The 26035-nt window shown below is 36.4% G+C and overlaps 1 protein-coding gene across 3 annotated transcripts in view; it reads left to right on the top strand.

Moving 5' to 3' along the window:
• LOC123673051 overlaps positions 1 to 26035 on the top strand; it is a 928323-nt gene that overhangs the window by 449940 nt on the left and 452348 nt on the right. For 2 of the 3 annotated variants that reach the window (XM_045607480.1, XM_045607464.1), the window contains one exon: positions 4471 to 4521. The exons of the other annotated variant lie outside the window; for it this stretch is intronic. In XM_045607480.1, the coding sequence (XP_045463436.1) occupies positions 4471 to 4521 (51 nt within the window). The remainder of the gene's footprint in view (positions 1 to 4470; positions 4522 to 26035) is intronic. 3 annotated transcript variants of the gene reach the window in all.

Genomic DNA, 26035 nt, shown 5'->3' with positions numbered 1-26035 from the left:
CAATCTCGTGGTTTCTGAATGTTAATCGAAAAAATTTGTATGAGAAATGAAATCGCTATTCATTTCCTTTTCATAATGATAACATGGAATATAAATTGCTCATCAAACTATATAAATAATGAGAGAATTTTGAGGATTCACCCGAAAATATGCAAGAACTGTAATTTCGTTGTTCTCATCTTCTACTACACTTTTTTCTCTGTGTATAGTTTTCTTAACGAAAGATCCGACATTACTCAAGTTTGTCATGGTTCTGTTAATGGTATCTCTCGTTGGTCTGGGTCGGTCAGGAAACCTCTCAATGAACAGTCGAATCGTTCTATCTACAACTTTATTACATTCTCCATGAAGTAGAATGAGATTTAAATAATCTTCATTGGTAAAATTAGGCATAGTGATCGATTTTATAACTTAATACGAATTATCACCAAATTAATAGTAAACACAAAATGCTACTGATTAAAGAGGAATATGGCAGATGTAATTAATGATATCTATCATAAAAAAAAAAGAATGTAAAACATGGTAAGCTTTTACATATGGTTCATAAGGAATTATTTATTTATCACTGGAGAGAAAACCGATGGCCGATTAGTTGAAATAAAGAGGTTTCCGATACAAATTCGAATCAAAATTCGCCATCTATTTAGGAACAACCTGTAACTTTTTTCTCTTGCATATTAGGGTAGTAAAATCTAAAACATGGTTTAAGTAACAGTTCCTGAAAATTTCATCTTTTTGGCGTGAAGGGAAAAGAAATAGCTGAAAATTCAAGACGAAAAACAGTTTTTTGTGAATAACTCAGAAAATATCCACTTTAGGGCAAGGGTGTGATGCATACACTCACATTAGTTTTCAACGTAGATTCAATATCTGCCATAAAAAAATGGGGTTCTAATTTGAAAAAATTGATTTTTCACGATTTTGTCATCCCTAACTTTGAAAGAGATTTTTCCACCCCCTGTATCATATATATATATATATATATATATATATACCAACAAGCCAACAAGAGCCTATATAAAGAGAATAACTGGCCGCAACATACCCTCCGACCTATGCAGACGGTGCTCCAGAGCCCTGGAAACGATTCAGCACATCACATCCTCGTGCCCTATACTGGCCCCAAAAGATTATATGGAACGCCACAACGCCATGGCCAGAGTGTACCACAGGGAAATCGCGACGAAAACAGGTCTACTGCAAAGTAATGACAGTTTTTATAGTTACCAACCACGAGATGTGCTGGAGAATGACATCTTCAAGCTGTACTGGGACACTGCCATGGTCACAGATAGGTCTATAGCACACAATCGCCCTGACATTGTGTTGTTCAATAAAACCGAAAAGTCTGTACAGATAATAGACGTATCGGTTCCCGCTGACGACAACATCACCAAAGCCTATACGGAGAAGGTCAGTAAGTATCACGACCTGGCCTTTGAACTGAAGGAGATCTATGGCCTCAGAAAGACATCTATAGTGCCACTCATAATATCGGTAAACGGCTTGGTGGAGGCCCACATGCTGGAGAATACAAAGAGGCTGCAACTTGATACTTACTTGATTAGTCAAGCCCAAAAGCAAGTGATTTTGGGCACTACGCGGATAGTCAGGAGGTTCTTGACCAGCTCCTGAGAACAATCTTGGCTGAAGAATCAGCCCGGTTGTCTCACGTACCAACCCGATAAATGGTGAAAAAAAAAAAAAAAAGAAAAAAAAAAAAAAATATATATATATATATGCCACCAAGACAATAGAAGACAATTGGCTAACGCCCGAGACGCTTCAAGGAACTCCACGGAAGTGTGAAATTAAAAAAATATATATATATATATATGTGGGGATTACAGATTCCTGCGTTACCATCATGGTGGCGCCGCCAACCAGGTTAACGCTTCCCCCAACAGAGGGCGCAACAATCTATTTAAGCCTCGAAGTACACAACTTAAACGGAATACAAGCCGAAGATTTCCAGTCAAATAAACACCTACCTACCTTCTGTAGCACTTTGTGTATTATAATATATCTATTTGTATATTTTATTTTACTGTTTTATTTTTTTTTCCTGCTAACTAGGAGTAGGCAGATAGAGGCCTAGTTAGCGCATGTCCTGTTCTAGTTGTCCCGAGGTTAATCAGATTGAGGCCTGATGAAACCCCAGCATCGACCAAGTCGTCACCCTGTCCCAAAACTGGTGACCCCGACGTGATGACGGAAAGCTGCGGCGTTGGAGCGCAGAGGCGACTCGCTGCCCCGCTCAACGTTACGGCTACCGGGGTGTCCATCGGACACTAGAGCCGATGGCACGCCGAGCCTCGTGTTTTTCGTCATCACAGCACGCAAGCGCTCTCTCCCCCCTGGGACCACCTGCGTACCTCCTCCTCAGGAGGGTCTTCGTTACTGGTGAGGGGGTGTGTAGTGACTCGGTTTGCTCAGAGATGGCGCCATGGTGGTAATGCGCCACAAAACATCGGCCCCGGCGTATTTAAAGGGGTCGACGCGGAGCAACCGATTCACTTCTCACCCAATGGTGTGGGAAGGTGTGTCTTAGGCAGAGATCGCTGGATAGCCTAACCGATGAGTCCACCAGCGATCTCGGGACGAAACACAATACCCCCGGGAGAGGGCGCACCTAAATATTGGCTCGAGACAGACTCGCCAAATATATATATATATATATATATATATATATATATATATATATATATATATATATATATATATATATATATATATATATATATATATATATATATATATATATATATATATATATATATATATATATATATATATATATATATATATATATATATATACTTTTCGACACTTTTCGACACTTTTCGACACTTTTCGACAATCAAAGAAAAACGTGTATGTTGTTGGAGTTCACAATCCCGGCAGATGACAACATTACAAGAGCATACACTGAAATTAAATATCTGGCATTTCAGCTAAAGGAGATGTATGACCTGAAAAAAATTAGTATTCTTCCATTAATAATATCAACTAATGGAATGGTGGAAGCGCACTTACCTGAGAACACAAAACTATTGTGTCTGCAACCTGATGTTGCCTCTACCTCCCAGAAGCAGGTCATCTTAAGTACAACCCGAATTGTTAGGAAGTTTCTGCAAGGTTTCTGAGCATGGTGTTAACTTTGATGAATTATCCAGTTAATGTCAGATATCCCTTATTGGTGTTAAACAAAAAAAAAAAAAAAAAAATATATATATATATATATATATATATATATATATATATATATAACTCCAGAACACCTGAAGCTATCGCTTTGCGGCCTTTTGGTTTTTTCATACAAATTTGATGGGATTTCTGTTTCTCTTAGAACTTAAAGACACAATTCAGTTTTTCGCAGTGCATCAGTTGAAGAATATCTTTTGTCAGCCATAACTTCAGAACGCCTGAAATTATCGCTTTGCGACCTTCAGGTTTTTTCATGCAAATTTGATGAAATTTCTGTTTCTGTTAAGGAAATCCTATCATTACATTCGAAATTTCGGAGTAAAACGAACAAAACAATGAACTTCTGACTTAGCGCCCCCTACCGAAAGCAGCAAAAACAAATTCATCATGGCTATATTTTGTCCTCAATCAACAAGATATTATCTTTCAGACGAGATCTAATTTGCTCAGAAATATTGAGCAAAACTGAAGTTACAGGCATTTCAATCAGTCAGATTTCTCCCTTTCACCTACCCTCATTTGATGTCGTAAAATCGAAAGTGACTATTCAAAAAGATAGAGAATTTTCCAAGGATTACAGTGATGATATTTTTTCTACAACTTCATATGAAACATTTTCGAGTAAAATTCATTTTTCTACTCGACGGTAGCTATTACGCCCCCTAGCGGTAGAGGTATGAAATTCAAAGCAATTTTCAGTGTGTTCTTTTTATCACTTTAGTGGTAAAATTTTTTACCGCAAGTCCCTAAGATGAATGGATCCTGAGATATAGCCGCTCACCTCGCCTTTTTTGCCCACCCTGTACAATGTTAATTTCTTTCTGTACGTGATAAAGCTTAAAGAGAGAAGAAACGTTTTAAAATGATCATAAATTTCATGATTCAATGGAAAAAAATTCCAATACATAACACATAGAATTTTTTTAAATTTTGTTGATGATGGACATGAGTATTGTTCGTTCATTGAATATTTTGATGAAGACATTCTCATAAGAAGGTAAAACCTTCTGATTTAAGAAACGTTTTTATATCAGAATTGTATAATTTAGGTGACTAAAGCTGAATTATATTGTTCTTCATTCTGAACAGAGCCCTCAAAAATATATCCTATCAATTCATTGCCATGGATGAGAAAACAATGAAAAATTATGAAATTTTGCAGCAATAAATATTAATTTTCAATAAAGTAGAGACTTTCAATGTGAAATCAGAAAAATAAATAGAAATAGGCGATACTTTCACATACGCTTTCATTTGTAGATGTCCGTAGACGAGGACTTGGATACAAATCTGCTGGATATTATCATGTGGGTGAGTTAGTTAATTGTGCATTATATCTCAAGAGTAGTAGGCTGTCTTGGGCTATTTTCTCTTCAATAACAACTATTTAATTACTCTTTCATGATAGAACAGATCTTAAATATTATTAAATCTTTGAATATGGTCATTTAGTTTTCTCTTCTTCCTTGCTTTGAGAACATTAGGCATAAGTTAGTGCTATTCATGTTAATGCATAAGTGATTGTGAAATTTCTTGCACATTTCATCTGAATATGTTCATGAGTTTTCAATTAATCTTGAGCTTTTCATTAGTGAGCACGATTTTTGTATTTTTGTGTGATAAATGTCTGGAATAAAACAATAAATGAAGGACACGGTTAAGTCAACATTTCCAAAATGTCAATGAAAATGATCAGAAACACATTGGGCGCGTTCAGCAAACACAACAGTTGTGGAACAGTCGCCAATTTAGGTAGCGAATTTATTTTAGGCTACATGTTGAGACCATCTTGAGTAACTGACAAGTGACAGTGGTTTTGGGTCGAAATTTGAATTTGAACTAGAAACCGTAACATATAGGTTACGTGATTAAATCAACTCACCGAAATTACAAAAGAATTAAAAGAGCACAACAGATTATTGGCAGAAAGGAATGAGATTTTGAGGCAATTCATATCTAAATCTAATCAGAGGATGACTAGTAAACATGAAATTGCTTGTGTTAATTTTTTTTTTCAATGAATATTTCAAGAACAGAAAATTGACTCAATGTTAAGAATAATTTATTGAGTTATTTTTTTTTAATATTTTTACAATATATTAGCTGAAAGCCTTGGTTCCACTTTTATAGTCTGAAATAAATGTTTCGAAAACAAATTTATTTTTTCCTTGATGAATTTTACTTTCGGTTTTATACTGGTATATTCGCACATATAAATTCAAAACAGGGATTCTGCCAATGAGTTTCACATAATTAATTTATTAGTTCAAATTGCACACTTCCACTGGTGAAGCAGAAAACACTATATGTTTTAACTATCTTGACAACATTTTCCTCTAGTTATCCGGGACAAACAATATTTGGACAGACTATGGATCTATCTTACTTCAAGTATAATAATGTAAACATTTATTCAAAATTCATCATAACTTATAAAATACTATTCTGAAAACTTCACCGAACAATAAAATGAAAGGGGGGCTTATAATGAAGAACTTAAAATCGAACTTATGTTGTCAATTGTTCATCAATTTGAGTCAGATAAATATAAGGGGTAGAAAAATTGAGAATATACATAATAAAGACTTTATTTGAAATAATTCATAAACAACTATTGTCCATATAATGAATTGGCCAAGTCTATTCTTTTCTGTGATCGTACATTTCTATCTGATACTTCATCATCATTGGTATTAACATAATTATTTTATCTGCCTCAACATTTTCTTCACTCTCACCATCTTTCATAATAATGTAATTATGCAGAATGCATGCAGTGAATATAATATCACAACCTGTTTCTGGATTCCCTATATCCAAATATTTCAATTTCCTAAATTTGCCTTTAAGTGGCCCAGAAGCTCTTTTTATAACTGCTCCCCAATGTATCCAAGAATTTCATTCTTAAATCACATATTTCTAAAAATATTTTCGTTGTAAAGAGCATAAAACAATTCCACTTAAAACATACGTTGGAGAATTATAGAATGGTAATTGAATATAGTCCAGGGAAAAATCAGTGGACGAAGGAACATTGGTAGACCCCGTATGTCCTGGCTTAAGAACCTGAGGGACTGGTTTAACTGTAGTAGTGTTCAATTGTTCAGGGCTACAATCAACAGGGTCCGGATTGCTGTGATGATAGCTAACCTCCGATAGGAGATTCACTACAAGAAGAAGAAGAAGAAATTGAATATATTATAATAGTCGTGGGCATTTCCTGTAGGCTGCCTTCTTTCTATATGACTACCATCTATAGCACCAACAACTTCTGGTATTTGATACCTTATATAAAATTCCTAAAAAGATATAAGAATTGAATAAATCGTAGAAAAAGGGAGAAAAAGCACATACCCATTCCACTCGAGTATAATCATTAGGAAAAGTTATATAAGAGACTGCCAATTCTTTTATCAAATTGATAATCTTTGAATACGACATGAGCTGTACTCTTGGAAATTCCAAAGCGGTCCCAGTAGCTAAAAAGCATTCCTGCTTTTCTATCATACGAAGGGTGAATACAATAACAACAATTAGAAGATCATATAAATAATAATAATAATAATGTTTAGTCTAAATACTAAAGAGATTCCAATAAAAAGGGGAATTTTCCAGGGAGATTCATTGAGTCCCTTATGGTTCTGCTTAGCATTGAACCCCCTTTCTAAACAACTCAATGCTACTGGAAAAGGTTCAATGTCAAAGAAATAAAAATACTATTGCACTCAATCATTTGCTATACATGGATGACCTAAAACTTATAACAGGCAACAAAAACCACTTGCAAATTATCGTCAAACTGGTGGAAAATTTTTCGAAAGACGTGGGCATGGAATTCGGTTTGGACAAGTGTCGTACTATTAGCGTAGTGCGTGGAAAAATCCAAGATGAACCGATAGCTCTCTCCAATGGACAGGAGATAGAAGCAATGAAATCGGACGATCTTTATAAATACTTAGGAATGAAACAAAACCGACGAATGAACCATCAAAGAATAAAGGAAGACTTAACAACTGAGTTCATTAAAAGAATCAACAAAATTTTAAAAACAAACCTAAACACCAAGAACATGACGAGAGCTATCAATACATATGCATGTTCAATTCTTACATAATCTTCCGGTATCATTCCATGGAGCAAAACAGATATAGAAAACCTGCAACGCAAAATGAGAACCTTGACGACGAAAGCACACAAGCACCATCCGAAAAGTAGCATTGAGAGGACAACACTGCCAAGGAATAAACAACACCTTTACAACTGCACAAGAAGAAATTGTCATACAACCACCAGACAATCCAAGAAAAACTGCATATATGGAGAAAAAAGTCCCTACATGGACGACATTTCAACGAGGTGAACCAGGATCGTGTCGACATTGAAGCGTCGAACTATTGACTCACATGTGGTGCGATGTATCCAGAAACGGAAGGCTTTCTTTTAGCCATCCTAGATCAATTGATCTCAACAAGAAATTACTGCGAGCATATTATAAGGATCGAACTATTACTGACGATCGATGCCGTTAAGGGTGTCCAACGAATGAGACAATCCAACAACACGGTAGGATGTCAAATGTTTGCAGGAAATGAATATAAAGAGAGACACGATGCAGTAGGAAAGATGCTACATCAAGAGATGGCAACTAAATAAACACTAATTTTTTCTGAAAAAGTGCCATACTACAAGTACCGACCGGAAACCATCCTGGAGAACGAACGCTATAAACTGTACTGGGATCGTACAGTTTTCACTGACAAAACAGTCCCTCACAAGAGGCCAGATATATTGCTAGTTGATAAACATCAAAAGGCAGCAATACTCATCGACGTAGCATTACCTAATAACGACAACATGCGACAAAAAGAGGTCCTAAAAATTTGAAAATATAGGGATCTCGAATTTTAGATAAATCGCCATTGGGGAATGATATCAACGAGAAGTATTCCAATTATCATCTCAACAACAGAAATAGTACCAAAAAATCTCAAGAGAAATATCAAGCAACTAGGACTTAGTGAGCTGTGCTGATCAACTCAAGGTCTAGATCAAGGAGTTTATATTGTCTGGAAGGTGACTTTCCACCAATCCGTTGGTGGTAATGATCAGTGGGAGAATAAGAACTGTGTTCAATTTATACATTTCCTTCATTTCAAAAGCCTAATCATGGTATTTTGTGAGCTTCTCAGTGTATGCCTTACTGATGTTATCATCGGCCGGAACAGTAACATCTATGATGGTTACTTTACCCTCTTCTTTATCAAGAAGCACTATGTCTGGTCTGTTATGTTGTATCGATCTATCTGTTACGATCAGATTGTCCCAGTATAACTTGAACTGGACATTTTCAAGTACAGCCTTCGGTAAGTATTCATATGCTTTTTTGAAGGTAAGTATGAGGCCAGCTTTAATGGTAATTGCCTGATGAAATACTTTTGCCATAGCATTATGTCGAGCGGTGTATTCCTTGGGAGCCAGAATGGAGCACGAGGAAGTTATAATGATAATAATAATAATAATAATAATAGGGTAGCGGTAGGTGAATCGCTAGCGATTCACCTATCAGGAGTGTTGAATCGACTCCTGCCCACCGCAGATTCCAGGAGCTCTCTGACCCGGGAAGCTGAAACCTGTCGAAGGGTCCCTGTCCAGGGTAACGGACGAAGCCGTGTGGAAAGCAGCTCAAGAATTCTTCCACCGTAGCTCTGCGGATCGTAAAAAGCGATAAAAGGCCGTCTCCCCCACGACACGGAGGAACCCATGAATGATGGTGAATTTAAGGAATAGGAATATAGAGCCGCTGCCTGAGGTTCGTCAGGGCGTGTCTGGAGCCGGCGCTGGACATGACAGTATGCGGGACGTCGGTGACAGAGTGCTAAGGAGACGGGCGTCTGTCGAACAAAATGCTACGCCTCCACAATCTCAACATTCTAGGAGAAGAATAGCACGAGTTTCTCCGACCGCTGAAGGTGCTGCGCAGGATCCCCAACCAGCACTCACCCAAGCAGGTCTACCAAGAAGACGCATGAAATGGACAAGTTCGATAAATGAAACGATCATGCGCATATATTATGAAGTGACTAATATGGACGAAGATAAAATAGGCTACCGTCAAAAATTTTTTGCAGAATTCCACAGAAACTATCCCGAACTTCAAGTTTCTGAGCAAAGAGTAGCCGACCAATACCGGGTCATATTGAGAAATAAACTTGTACCCGATGAGAGACTTAACACCATAAAAAATGAAGTCCAACTGAGGCTACAGAATAGGAACCTCACTAACAACGAAACGACAATTGAAGAAAACTACGATTGTGCTGAAAACCAACACAACATCAATGCACAAATGAACTCTGAGGAACAAAACGACGCAGATGTGTTAGCAATAAGTGATGCTCAACGACGGAATATATATGCTGCACCCGTCGTAAATCCAGAAGAAGACCAAAGAGAACTACTGGAGCGATTATTTGCCACAATGAATAGATGCGTTATAGATTTTGAGGGCACAGATCCATTGAGACGACCGATTCTGCCAAGATTGAGGACATCTAAGAAACTATCTCATCTTCTGGTCATGACCAACAAGGAGATTATACCCAAGTATCTTTCTGACTACCATGATCTCGAATCATTACACCTCATCATATACTGTGCAGCATTTTCAAAAGCAACAGTGCTAGGTGTGAAGCCAAAACCTAAAAGTCAGCAACCAGCCAGAGAAAAACAACAAAATAAACCACATTGGCAAAAAAGGCTAGAAGACAAAGTTCATAGCATCCGCCAAAAAATTGGGAGGCTCACCCAATTTGCAAAAGGTTCGCCGTCTAGAAGATTACAAAAAATGGTGAATATAATAATGGATCGTCACCGGCAACATACAACGTATGATCCAAACAATGAAAATGCTCAACAAATTTTAGACACACTGAAACAAAAACTTAGTGTGTACTCCGAAAGACTCAGAAGATACAATGAGAGCTATAGAAGAAAACAGGATAACATGATTTTTGAAAATTCCGAAAGAAAATTCTATAGAATGTTAAACAATAATATGTCAGCAACACCAGGAAGTTATCCAACCGTCGAGGATATTGAGAATTTTTGGACAGATCAACTGGCTACACCAACCCCCTACAACTCCCAGGCTGATTGGATAAGAAATGAAGAGAAATCCTGTGAGACAATGGAACAAATGCCGCATAACGCAGTTTCTATAGAAGAATTCCATGAAATATTGAAAAACACACACAATTGGAAATCACCCGGCCCAGATGGAATCCACAACATTTGGTTGAAAAAATTTTGGTGTATACACGGCAGGCTAGTTGAAACCATAAATGATGTTATAAGTAATCCAACGGAAATGCCCAAATTTTTAACAACAGGGACCACTTACCTCCTACCGAAAGATATGCAACACACAGCGGATCCATCAAAATACAGACCAATTACATGTCTACCAACAATATATAAAATCATCACATCATGTATAGCATCTCGTATCTACAAACATTGCGAGACAAATAATATAATGACAGCACAGCAGAAAGGATGTTCCAAGAATGCACTAGGATCGAAGGAACTGCTGATAATAGATTCCATCATATGCAACCAAGCCTTCAAAAAACACAGAAATCTTTTTATGACATATTTTGACTATAAGAAGGCCTTCGACTCTATTCCACATGGGTGGCTGACAAAAATTTTGGAAATATACAAGATCGATCCAATTACAATAAACTTTCTGAAGTACGCAATGTGCAACTGGAGAACGAATATCGAACTCTCTACAGCGAACATAACTACTAAAGATATTCCAATAAAAAGGGGAATTTTCCAAGGAGATTCGTTGAGTCCCTTATGGTTCTGCTTGGCGCTGAACCCCCTTTCTAAACAACTGAATGCTACTGAAAAAGGTTTCAATGTGAAAGGAAACAGAAATAATATTGCACTCAATCATTTGCTATACATGGATGACCTCAAACTTATATCAGGCAACAAAAACCACTTGCAAATTATGGTCAAACTGGTGGAAAATTTCTCGGAAGACGTGGGGATGAAATTCGGATTGGACAAGTGTCGTACTATTAGCGTAGTGCGTGGAAAAATCCAAGATGAACCGATAGCTCTCTCCAATGGACAGGAGATAGAAGCAATGAAATCGGACGATCTTTATAAATACCTAGGAATGAAACAAAACCGACGAATAAACCATCAAAGAATGAAGGAAGACTTAACAACTGAGTTCATTAGGAGAATCAACAAAATTTTGAAGACAAACCTCAACAGCAAGAATATGACGAGAGCTATCAATACATATGCATGTTCAATTCTTACATACTCTTTCGGTATCATTCCATGGACCAAAACAGATATGGAAAACCTGCAACGCAAAATGAGAACCTTGATGACGAAAGCACACAAGCACCATCCGAAAAGTAGCATTGAGAGGACGACACTGCCGAGGAATAAAGGAGGCAGAGGTCTGCTAGACATCATGGAACTTGCCCATGGTCAAATTGAATGCCTACGAACATACTTCAAAGACAAATCAGGCACGTCAGAGATCTACAAAGTACTGTGTGAAGCAGACGAATCAACACCTTTACAACTGCACACGGAGCAATTGTCATGCAACCACCAGACAATCCAAGAAAAACTGCAAAGATGGAGAGAAAAGCCCCTACATGGACGACATTTCAACGAGGTGAACCAGGATCATGTCGACACTGAAGCGTCGAACTATTGGCTCACATCAGGTGCGATGTATCCAGAAACGGAAGGATTTCTTTTAGACATCCAAGATCAAGTGATCTCAACAAAAAATTACTGCAAACATATCATAAAGGATCGAACTATTACTGACGATCGATGCCGTTATGGGTGTCCAACGAACGAGACAATCCAACATATCACGGGAGGATGTCAAATGTTTGCAGGAAAAGAATATAAAGAGAGACACGATGCAGTAGGAAAGATACTACACCAAGAAATGGCAACTAAATTAACACTAATTAATTCTGAAAAAGTGCCATACTACGAGTACCGACCGGAAACCATCCTGGAAAACGAACGCTATAAACTGTACTGGGATCCTACAGTTTTGACTGATAAAACAGTCCCTCACAACAGGCCAGATATATTGCTAGTTGATAAACAACAAAAGGCAGCAATACTCATCGACGTAGCAATACCTAATAACAACAACATGCGTCAAAAAGAGGTCAAAAAATTTCAAAATATAGGGACCTCGAATTTCAGATAAAGCGCCAGAGGGGAATGATATCAACGAGAACTATTCCAATTATCATCTCAACAACAGGAATAGTACCCAAAAATCTCAAGAGAAATATCAAGCAACTAGGACTTAGTGAGTATATATGTAATATAATGCAAAAAGCTGTTCTTTTAGGTACTGCAAGGACGGTGAGAAAATTCCTAGGAAGCGAAGGACAGGTCCAAGGATCGCGTGTAAGAGGACCAGAAGTTCGACGAGAACCAGGGGGACCACAAGGACCGGACACGACCGAGCTCTGCCCTTCTGATATTTTGAATATCTGGGATTGAGTGAATGTTCCTCTTAGCGAGGAGTGAGAAGCCGACGGCGAGGAAAAATCCTACGCGTATAGGCAAAAGTCGAATAATAATAATAATAATAATAATAGGGTAGCGGTAATAATAATAATAATAGGGTAGCGGTAGGTGAATTCCTAGCGATTCACCTATCAGGAGAGTTGAATCGACTCCTGCCCACCGCAGATTCCAGGAGCTCCCTGACCCGGGAAGCTGAAACCTGTCGAAGGGTCCCTGTCCAGGGTAACGGACGAAGCCGTGTGGAAAGCAGCTCAAGAATTCTCCCACCGTAGCTCTGCGGATCGTAAAAAGCGATCAAAGGCCGTCTCCCCCACGACACGGGGGAACCCATGAATGATGGTGAATTTGAGGAATAGGAATATAGAGCCGCTGCCTGAGGTTCGTCAGGGCGTGTCTGGAGCCGGCGCTGGACATGACAGTATGCGGGACGTCGGTGACAGAGTGCTTAGGAGACGGGCGTCTGTCGAACAAAATGCTACGCCTCCACAATCTCAACATTCTAGGAGAAGAATAACACGAGTTTCTCCGACCGCTGAAGGTGCTGCGCAGGATCCCCAACCAGCACTCACCCAAGCAGGTCTACCAAGAAGACGCATGAAATGGACAAGTTCGATAAATGAAACAATCATGCGCATATACTATGAAGTGACTAATATGGAAGAGGATAAAATAGGCTACCGGCAAAAATTATTTGCAGAATTCGAAAGAAACTATCCCGAACTCCAAGTTTCTGAGCAAAGAGTAGCCGACCAATACCGGGTCATATTGAGAAATAAACTTGTACCCGATGAGAGACTTAACACCATAAAAAATGAAGTCCAACTGAGGCTACAGAATAGGAACCTCACTAACAACGAAACGACAATTGAAGAAAACTACGATTGTGCTGAAAACCAACACAACATCAATGCACAAATGAACTCTGAGGAACAAAACAACGCAGATGTTATAGCAATAAGTGATGCTCAACGACGGAATATATATGCTGCACCCGTCGTAAATCCAGAAGAAGACCAAAGAGAACTACTGGAGCGATTATTTGCCACAATGAATAGATGCGTTATAGATTTTGAGGGCACAGATCCATTGAGACGACCGATTCTGCCAAGATTGAGGACATCTAAGAAACTATCTCATCTTCTGGTCATGACCAACAAGGAGATTATACCCAAGTATCTTTCTGACTACCATGATCTCGAATCATTACACCTCATCATATACTGTGCAGCATTTTCAATAGCAACAGTGCTAGGTGTGAAGCCAAAACCTATAAGTCAGCAACCAGCCAGAGAAAAACAACAAAATAAACCACATTGGCAAAAAAGGCTAGAAGACAAAGTTCATAGCATCCGCCAAGAAATTGGGAGGCTCACCCAATTTGCAAAAGGTTCGCCGTCTAGAAGATTACAAAAAATGGTGAATATAATAATGGATCGTCACCGGCAACATACAACGTATGAACCAAACAATGAAAATGCTCAACAAATTTTAGACACACTGAAACAAAAACTTAGTGTGTACTCCGAAAGACTCAGAAGATACAATGAGAGCTATAGAAGAAAACAGGATAATATGATTTTTGAAAATTCCGAAAGAAAATTCTATAGAATGTTGAACAATAATATGTCAGCAACACCAGGAAGTTATCCAACCGTCGAGGATATTGAGAATTTTTGGACAGATCAACTGGCTACACCAACCCCCTACAACTCCCAGGCTGATTGGATAAGAAATGAAGAGAAATCCTGTGAGACAATGGAACAAATGCCGCATAACGCAGTTTCTATAGAAGAATTCCATGAAATATTGAAAAACACACACAATTGGAAATCACCCGGCCCAGATGGAATCCACAACTTTTGGTTGAAAAAATTTTGGTGTATACACGGCAGGCTAGTTGAAACCATAAATGATGTTATAAGTAATCCAACGGAAATGCCCAAATTTTTAACAACAGGGACCACTTACCTCTTACCGAAGGATATGCAACACACAGCGGATCCATCAAAATACAGACCAATTACATGTCTACCAACAATATATAAAATCATCACATCATGTATAGCATCTCGTATCTACAAACATTGCGAGACAAATAATATAATGACAGCACAGCAGAAAGGATGTTCCAAGAATGCACTAGGATCGAAGGAACTGCTGATAATAGATTCCATCATATGCAACCAAGCCTTCAAAAAACACAGAAATCTTTTTATGACATATTTTGACTATAAGAAGGCCTTCGACTCTATTCCACATGGGTGGCTGACAAAAATTTTGGGAATATACAAGATCGATCCAATTACAATAAACTTTCTGAAGTATGCAATGTGCAACTGGAGAACGAATATCGAACTCTCTACAGCGAACATAACTACTAAAGATATTCCAATAAAAAAAGGAATTTTCCAAGGAGATTCGTTGAGTCCCTTATGGTTCTGCTTGGCGCTGAACCCCCTTTCTAAACAACTGAATGCTACTGAAAAAGGTTTCAATGTGAAAGGAAACAGAAATAATATTGCACTCAATCATTTGCTATACATGGATGACCTCAAACTTATAACAGGCAACAAAAACCACTTGCAAATTATGGTCAAACTGGTGGAAAATTTCTCGGAAGACGTGGGGATGAAATTCGGATTGGACAAGTGTCGTACTATTAGCGTAGTGCGTGGAAAAATCCAAGATGAACCGATAGCTCTCTCCAATGGACAGGAGATAGAAGCAATGAAATCGGACGATCTTTATAAATACCTAGGAATGAAACAAAACCGACGAATAAACCATCAAAGAATGAAGGAAGACTTAACAACTGAGTTCATTAGGAGAATCAACAAAATTTTGAAGACAAACCTCAACAGCAAGAACATGACGAGAGCTATCAATACATATGCATGTTCAATTCTTACATACTCTTTCGGTATCATTCCATGGACCAAAACAGATATGGAAAACCTGCAACGCAAAATGAGAACCTTGATGACGAAAACACACAAGCACCATCCGAAAAGTAGCATTGAGAGGACGACACTGCCGAGGAATAAAGGAGGCAGAGGTCTGCTAGACATCATGGAACTTGCCCATGGTCAAATTGAGTGTCTACGAACATACTTCAAAGACAAATCAGGCACGTCAGAGATCTACAAAGTACTGTGTGAAGCAGACGAATCAACACCTTTACAACTGCACAAGGAGCAATTGTCATACAACCACCAGACAATCCAAGAAAAACTGCAAAGATGGAGAGAAAAGCCCCTACATGGACGACATTTCAACGAGGTGAACCAGGATCATGTCGACATTGAAGCGTCGAACTATTGGCTCACATCAGGTGCGATGTATCCAGAAACGGAAGGATTTCTTTTAGCCATCCAAGATCAAGTGATCTCAACAAAAAATTACTGCAAACATATCATAAAGCATCGAACTATTACTGACGATCGATGCCGTTATGGTTGTCCAACGAACGAGACAATCCAACATATCACGGGAGGATGTCAAATGTTTGCAGGAAATGAATATAAAGAGAGACACGATGCAGTAGGAAAGATACTACACCAAGAAATGGCAACTAAATTAACACTAATTAATTCTGAAAAAGTGCCATACTACAAGTACCGACCGGAAACCATCCTGGAAAACGAACGCTATAAACTGTACTGGGATCGTACAGTTTTGACTGATAAAACAGTCCCTCACAACAGGCCAGATATATTGCTAGTTGATAAACAACAAAAGGCAGCAATACTCATCGACGTAGCAATACCTAATAACAACAACATGCGTCAAAAAGAGGTCGAAAAAATTTCAAAATATAGGGACCTCGAATTTCAGATAAAGCGCCAGTGGGGAATGATATCAACGAGAACTATTCCAATTATCATCTCAACAACAGGAATAGTACCCAAAAATCTCAAGAGAAATATCAAGCAACTAGGACTTAGTGAGTATATATGTAATATAATGCAAAAAGCTGTTCTTTTAGGTACTGCAAGGACGGTGAGAAAATTCCTAGGAAGCGAAGGACAGGTCCAAGGATCGCGTGTAAGAGGACCAGAAGTTCGACGAGAACCAGGGGGACCACAAGGACCGGACACGACCGAGCTCAGCCCTTCTGATATTTTAAATATCTGGGATTGAGTGAATGTTCCTCTTAGCGAGGAGTGAGAAGCCGACGGCGAGGAAAAATCCTACGCGTATAGGCAAAAGTCGGGGATAATAATAATAATTTATTAAATCAAAATACCATACAGGTGTAGATTCAATCAAAATACATACAAACATGAAGAAAAAACTACAAAATTTGAATTACAACTTCTCAAAATCACCCTCCTGTAAGAACTCTCCTATATTATAATAACTTTAATCAATAAGAAAAGATTTAAGTTTTTGTTTTTGCACCTCATTTGGTAATGACTTAAATTTTTCTGGCAACTTATTCCACAATGTCAGCAAGCTATAAGTTACATTTTTCTGTGAATATGAATAATTGGGCTTTTTTTCTTGAAGGATATTTTTTCCTCTTGTATTATAGGAATGTTGGAGTTGAAGATATTTGAAATCATTATAGTTATTTACTATGAACATCACTGACTCATATATATATAGACCGTACAGTGTTAAGATGTTGAAATTCTTGAATATGTTCCTGCAGGTTTCATATTGATTCATGCCAAAGATGATTCTCAGGCATCTTTTTTGTAAAAGAAAAACTCGCTCCGCTTCTGTAGATCTTCCCCAGAAGATGATTCCATATCTTATCCTAGAATGAACGTAGGCATGATAGGCAGTCAGAGCAGCATCCAGCCCTATCATCCGTATAGTCCGCAATGCATAGCCGTAGCGTGCTATCATTGGTGAAATCTTCTCAACGTGACTACTCCAGTTGAGGTTACGATCTATATTCACTCCTAAAAATGACAGGTTTTCAACTGACTCAACTGCACAATCTTGGAATGTTAAGTTTAGTTGTTCATTGTTTTTCCTGAATATTAAAAGTTTTGTTTTTTCCAAATTTAGCATCAAGTTGTTATTAAGGAACCATTCATTCATATTTTTCAGATCAGTCTCAAGACTTTTGATACATGCATTTTGATTTTCAGCTCTACATATTATTGATGCATCATCTGCAAACATTATGACATCGTTGTTGGTAGTCTGAACTAGATCGTTGGCATAGATTATGTAGAGCAATGGTCCTAATATGGAACCCTGTGGTACACCGTTCAATACTTGTTTGGAATCAGATCGTATTATATTTCCATTTCTTCCTCTACTTATTGTCTTTTGGGTTCTTTTGGATAAATAGGATTCAATGAGCTTCAGTGCTCCCCTCTAATACCATATTTCTCCATCTTTGCCAGTATTTTCCCATGGTTGACTCTATCAAAGGCTTTTGACAGGTTCAGACAGAGAGCCGCTGTAGCATTATTTTGATTTAGTGACCTGATGATAGAAGTAAGTGCTTGATATATTGCATTCAATGTTGACTTTCCCTGTCTAAATCCATATTGTTGTTTCAAAAGTATGTTGTTTGCTTCAAAAAACTGCATTAATTTGTCAAAAATTATACGCTCAAATATTTTATTCACATTAGATAGCAATGATATTGGCCTATAATTATCAATATTTTCTTTACTTCCTTTTTTATAGATAGGTTTCACCATTGCTTCCTTTAATCTTTGTGGATACTTTCCTGTTTGTAGAATCTGATTTATAATGTGAGCAAGTGGAGTTTTTATTATTGATGCACACTTCTTGAGCAGTTTTACTGGAACGTTATCACTTCCCACTGAATTTTTATTTTCAGTTGTAAAATGTATTGGTATGTTTCTTGCTCTATAAGTGGACTTGAAAATATGCTCTTGTTGCAGGATTTGATGTTACTGTTGTCCGCATCTGTACCACTATTGCTTCTATTTGAACTTATAAAATGTTTGTTAAATTGATCGAGTACATCTTCCTCATCCTGGTTAGGAAATGAATTGAAAATCAAGTCATCATTATTATTCTTTTTGCCTGTTATAGTGCTAACTAAGTTCCATGTAGCCTTTGTTTTGTTTTCAGACTGCGTTATATAGTTCCTATGACTTATCATTTTAGCCTGTTTAACAACCTGCTTCAGTATACGACAGTAGCTTTTGTAATAGTCGAGTGATATTATTCCTTCTTGTACTTCTTCCCACATTGATCTCTTTCGGTTGCTTGAAATTTTTATCCCTGTTGTTATCCATGTTTGCATTGTTCTCCTCATTGAGCACTTTCTTTCTGGAAATATCAGATTCAAATACATTTGCATTATCTCAGAGAAACAGTTGTACGCTTCGTCTGGCTCCAATCGCTCCAATACACCCCGCCAAGATACATCCTCCAGACTGCTGAAAAACTGCTGCATTTTAGAGTCAGTGAAAGTCCTTTTTCTAATACATGTTCTTCCATTGGGAACATTATTACATTTAATTGCTATGAACTGAGCCATATGATCTGACAAAAGAGAATTTATATTATAATTATTTTCAAAAGTTGGAGTGTTGGTAAATATATTATCAATTAATGTTTTTGTTGTCCGTGTAATTCTTGTTGGTTCAACTATTGTTTGCTGTAGATCATATGTGCAAAGGATATCTACAAAATTATTTTTTACGTGGCTGTCTTCCAGTAAGTTGATGTTAAAATCTCCACAGAGTACCACATCATATTTATTAAATTTCATATTTATTTCATAGAGTATTTGTTCAATTTTACGAAGAAATATCTGTGCATCACCCAAACAGGTCCTATAGACTGTCAAAATTATCATTTTCCTGGTATTACTGATTGCACATGATACCTCTATTTCCTTCTCCACACTCAAGTTAGTGATCCATTGTACGTTGTCAAAGTCGGTAATATTATCACGGATTAAAATAGCTGTTTCCCCGTGTATAAAATTCTCTCTTGCATAACCTGATATTATCCTGTAATTAGGAATCTTCAAAAATTGAATTTCATCTTTATTCATCCAGTGTTCACTGAAACATGTTACGTCTGGAACCTATGTGAGTGAGTTGATAAAGAGTTTGATTTCGGGAAGTTTGTTTTTGATACATTGAATATTCTGATGTAAGATATTCAAGCATTTACCGGATTCACCTCTCTGTTGAAGTTTCGTCTGATGTGTAGAAAATGGTTGATTACTACCCCCTTTCCCCACATATTTTCATTCAGAACTTGTTGTTTCGAATCACTCGGTATATATACCTTGAAAGAGCTTTTGAATTTGTCTTTCTTAGTTTTCATTTTTTCACATTTGCTGCTTATTTTGAATGTTTTTTTTAAATATTCCTCAACTTCTTCACATTTGGTATCTGGATTTAGACCTGATAAAAATAGGCAAGATTGCTGCTCAGCTACTATTAAACTGAATTTTTCCATTGCTCCTTTAATTGGGGCTGACCTTGTTTGTTTAAGATTTCGTTTCTTGGCAACTTCTCTCCAGTTTTCTCCTTCCAGTTGAATCTCCATATTAGGTGCCTGTTGTTCATTTTTGGATTTGCTTATTTTGTCCTCAATGTAATTTTCATCCTTTTGCTCATTTGTGACTTGATTGTGTTGTTGGTTACCTTGTATTTTCCTTACTTCTTGGTTTATCATTGTTTTAGTTGACGTCAATTTTTGGTTTGATTGTATTTGAATTTTGAGGTTTTGTTTATTATTTGTTGTTTTTTGTGTATTTTTATTCGATGGTCCACTTTCTGTAGCATTTTTGAGCACAGAACCATAAGCATGTTTCAAAGTTGACGTCTGAGACAGTGGAATGTCAATATTGTTTTGATTACTTTTTTCTGCTTTTGTTTCCACGATTTTTTCTATAGGTCTATTTTGTAGCAGCGTAATTTTTTCAGTTAATAGTTTGTTATTTTCCTTCAGAATAATGTTTTTGTCACTTATCTCATTGATGAGTAGTTCTTTATTTTTTTGAAATTCCATCAAAACATATTTTAAATGCTCAATCTCCTTCTGCAGTAATTGATTTTCATACCTCATTTTTATATTCTCCTCCCTGAGTTGTATTTCTAATTTTCGAACAAATTCGTTATCCATTTCACTTGCTGGTTTATCACAGCACTTAACATAAACTTCATCCAGGAATGATAAGCCTTTTTTTTTCTATTGATCTTCTTGCACAAGAATCGTGGAACAGAGCTCCACAATTTTTGCAGGTAAACGACGTATGCGACTTTTTAGCACAGCATTTATAGAATTTCAACTTTTTTTGGGAATTTTTCACCTCAGTATCAGTACCCTCTTCAGAGCACTGATCTAACGCATCATTCACATTTTCCGCCATTTTGTAATTAATATGTTGGATGATTTCAAGATGTTGTGTATATATATATAGAAGATCTGGTAGATCTTCGCATTTCGGTGCGTTTTAACATGTTGTCTTTTCTGCAATGTTTGTGTTATATTTGTATGTTGTTTGTTTTATAGAAGTTCTGAAGAAGATCCCAAACAAGGATCGAAACGTCGACCGATGAAATAAAGAAGATAGTAACAATTGAAGTTTTTCCAACACCCCTTAAACCATTGTTTATTGTTTATATATATATATATATATATATATAAATATATATATATATATATATATATATATATATATATATATATATATATATATATATATATATATATATATATATATATATATATATATATATATATATATATATATATATATATATATATATATATATATATATATATATATATATATATATATATATATATAGACGTATTATCCAACATTACCAAGCCCAAAAACGTATATTGCACGGATCATACCAAGCCCGGTGAAGTTTTAGGAAGCCCGAATCGGGCTTCCTAAATTTTATTGCATATATGAGTCTATCTTGGCTAGCTGATTCTATCGGTAGTTGTTTCGCATTTTTCCATCGGGCTTCGTAAGTTGGTTTTTTATCTCGATTTATACACCATTAGTTCATCATGGTTGTCACCAGAGGGACCAATGCGCTGTCCGTATATAGTGATATATTTCACGTATGATAGGAAGCCCAGTTCATTTCACGTATGATAGGAAGCCCGGTTTATATCCCACGTATGTTAGGAAGCCTGGATTATCTCACGTTTTTTAGGATATCCGTTTTATCTATTACAGCTACGTAAATTGACTGATATCTTTTGTCTAAGAATTGGATCCAGGTTCGCACCGCCTGCACGGACAAAGTGAGGAGGGCCTAGGAGCGAGGAGTCTTTAGAGGCTCCGCAGACATCTCGGTCCCATAAAATTTTGGTCTATCATTCATGAATTATATTTTAAGAATATATTTCACCTATTTATTTTATTAAATTTGAATTATTGATTTATGAATATAGATCTCGAAAATAACCAAGTGATGAAGCACTTAAATTGCAGTAAGCAAAATTTCGTCCAGCCCAGGTCAATAGGGCAGCTACTCTTGAAATCCTTGAGATTGAAAACTAGTTGATATTTGGATAAACTCGTGCCAAATTCTGATACAAAAATGTGTAGCGAACAGACTTTCAAGTTTCATCTTATCTGAGTTGCTGGTCACTGGATAAAAATTTTGTGCGAATTGTTGCGAAACATAGGTAGGGGGAGATCTTACTTACTTGTGTGAAATGAAGCATTTTTTTCGATATTCTTCCTCTTTTCTAATTGAATGATCAACATGTAATTTAGCACGAAACTTTTTGTTGTCACTTTTCCTCTCGTTCGAACCTGCAGTTTCAAAATCAATAGACACACACAATTTTAACGGCCATATTCTCGGATCCTCTTTTCAGATTTTGCACAAATTCAATCGCGGTATTATAGATTCGAACCATAAAAATTTCAAGATTCTAGCATTTTTCGTAAGTCAGGTATCATGTTTAGGACCGTACAAATGGAGAGAACCGAATAAGGGGACATAGGTATTCGTTACCTAACTCTATAGTTTGAGATCATTCCGGCACAAAATTCGAAAATTACAGACACTGTGGCGAAATGATAGAGCTATCTGTTCAGTGAATGCTCAATTAGTGGCGAAGAAACATTTCGCTGTCAAAACTCATTTCTGAACATTTTTGAAATTTTCCATTTGTACCTAATCGTCTCGCATCGATGAGAATTATTGTCTTTTCAGTACCGAAAGATAGTCATTTGATATTTCATTCATTTCGTGCTTTTCAACATAAGAACAAATAATTTTTGCATCCTCGTTGAAATAAAATAGAGGTGTTTTTAAATTCATTAAGAATTTTTCAAAGTAAAGATTTGGATGATACTGAAGGATGTAGGCGTCGTACAAGTTTGAGTGAATATTCAATAATGTTCAAATCCGAGTAAGGCTTCTTGGATTTGCTTGTTAATGCTAAAGAAGTAGCACTGATAGCACTAATCAAGGTGTTCCGAGAATAAAAAAAATTCACCTATATAAACAGGAGATCTTAATGTCCAAAATTCTGAATTGAAACTTAAAATTAACTATTTTTTCGCTATTCTTCATTTCAGTATTTAGTTTTTGATAATCGGAATTGGTTCCTCGCAAATCGCTCGGTGAAACATAACTTTATTATCGCATTTCGCTTGGTGAAACATAACTTTAATATCAATAAAAGGTAATATAATAAAACATTTGATTTAACGTTAGTCAACGTCGTTGAGAAATGTTAAGTAAAGTGTTTTATTTCATTTTCTTTTTTTAATATATTCAGTTCTGACAGATTTGAAGTGTTTTCAGACTATTTAAAATATTTTGATTTTTCATGGAATATTGAGACATTTTCGGATGAATCTCAAAATTATAAATGTAGTAAAAATGTCCAAGATCTACAACAAGAGTAACAGTCTTGCAAAGATAATGTTTCATATTTCATCGGTTCACTACATTATATTATTGAATAGTTATTTTTGTATTAAGTGTGTCAAATGAGTGTTTTTTTTCAATTGTAAATACATGAGAATGTTGATTTTTGGACGAGACCGCAGATCGATGCCAAAAATTCTTCAGAATACGCCATAAAACGCGAATTTCATACACGAAATACCAACAACATTGTTTGTGCAACTGTTGAATATCTCGTCAACTAATCGATCAAATAACTTCAAATTTTGAAGTTTTGTCACCCGTTACTATCGCCTTTCTGCAATATTTCTGAATTCGAGTAAATCAGATCCGGACTAGGAAAATTTCAGACTTTTTCTATTTTCGTGAATATTGGATCATTCTGTACGTGAACATTATGATTGTTCATCGTTTTCGTAACCACAAAGAATTAATTCATTATGAAAATTCTGAATCTCTATTTGGCACGGTCATACAGGGTGATCAATAAACATTACCTCAAGAGTGCAATTATTTTAGTTCAATAGCTCTTCAATAAATCCACCGATTATTTCAAGTTTTGAAGTTTTGTCACATTTTACTTTCTTCAATAATTCTGAAATCGAAAAAATCAGGTCCGGACTAGGAAAATTTTAGACTTTTTCTATTTTCGTGAATATTGGATCACCCTGTACCTAAGTCAATATCATAGTTTTTTCCGTTTTTGTTAACACAAAGAATCAATTCATAATCAAAATTCTAAAACTCTGCTTGCCACCGTCATACAGGGTGACCAATAAACATTTCCTTATGAAAGAGATTTCATAGTTCGATAAATCTTGAATTTTTCGATGAAATTTTTTTGAAGATTGCAGTTTTTTCACCCTTCACGAATGCTTTATCTGAATTTTCCTCAAATTATTTAAGAAAATAAAATGAAAAATTATTTGAGAAATAAAATATGGTATTGTTCCATTTCACTACATTTTTGAGCACGTGGATATAGTTGTTTCCCAGATTTCGCTATCGTATTCGGTTGAAATTCAATAATATCGCAAACATCAATAATTCTTTGTAGCAGTTGCTCATTACTGTCAGTCTGTACCGCATAGACCTTCCCATAATAAATAATCCAAGGGTGTCAGATGAAGGGATCGACGAGTCCAAGCCAAATTTCCATTCTGCCAATCCATCTGTTTCCGAAAGTCTCAGTCAAAAATATTCGCGCAATTTTTTTTGGTTAGTGCGCATTAGCTCCATCATGTTGCAACCACAATGTTTCCATTATTGAATTATGTTCCTAAAAATTTTCAAAAATATTTCCTGTTCACCTATTTCCAGAAATATTAGGGCAAATCAAACGATTGTTGTAGATACCGCACCAAACATTTATCGGAGATTTAACTTGGGAATTTGAATTACTAATTTTGGATCATCCTGAGCCCATACGTCAAAATAACGCTGAACATAGTGAATGGCGAACTGCAAAATTCCACTCATAGGGAAATGATTATTGATCATCCTGTATGACGGTACCAAGCCGGAGATTTAGAATTTTATAATGAATTAACTTTTTGTGGTAACTTAAACGGAAAAAATCATAATGCTCACGTACAGTGAAAATGAAAAAAGTCGATTTCAGAATTGTTGAAGGAAGGCATTCGCGAAGAGTGAAAAAACTGCAGTCTTCAAAATAATTCTACCGATAAATTCAAGATTTATCGAAGTATGAAATTTCTTTCATAAGGGAATGTTTATTGGTCATCTGTATGACGGTGGCAAGTAGATATTTAGAAATTTCATAATGAGTTAATTCTTCGTGATGACGAAAACGGAAAAAAATCACGTACAGGGTGATCCAATATTCACGAAAACAGGAAAAATTCTGAAATTTTCCTAGTTCGGATCTGATTCACTCGAATTCAGAAATATTGCAGAAAGGCGATAGTAAAGGGTGACAATACTTCAAAATTTGAAATAATTCGGTCGATTAGTTAGAGTTATTCAACAGTGAAATTTCACCAAAAAGATGAATATCCCAAACGAAGGCTCTTAGGCGATTGAAACATCTTGATACGAGTCCTCCATGATGACCTTAATTCATGGTATTCGTTTGTCGAATTCTTTCCGGGACACCTTGTATATTCATATTCTTTTGGTTCAATTAGTAGTTAGCTGTCAAAATTTGAAGTTTTATAATCGAAAACTCTGAAATTCAATAATTAAGTATTCAGTAAACCATAGAGACGAATTTATTTTCCGAATGTGAATTCAAATTTCCTCAGGGTGATTTGGATGGAATTGCTTGAAATGAATATAGAACTAACATTGAATATAAATATTCGAATTGGGAATCGATTGATCATTCAGAACTATAGGAATATTTCATGGAGTATATT

Source organism: Harmonia axyridis, chromosome 1, assembly GCF_914767665.1.
Source record: "Harmonia axyridis chromosome 1, icHarAxyr1.1, whole genome shotgun sequence".
In the NCBI taxonomy this organism is placed as follows: domain Eukaryota; kingdom Metazoa; phylum Arthropoda; class Insecta; order Coleoptera; family Coccinellidae; genus Harmonia; species Harmonia axyridis.
This window is presented reverse-complemented; position numbering and strand designations above follow the sequence as displayed.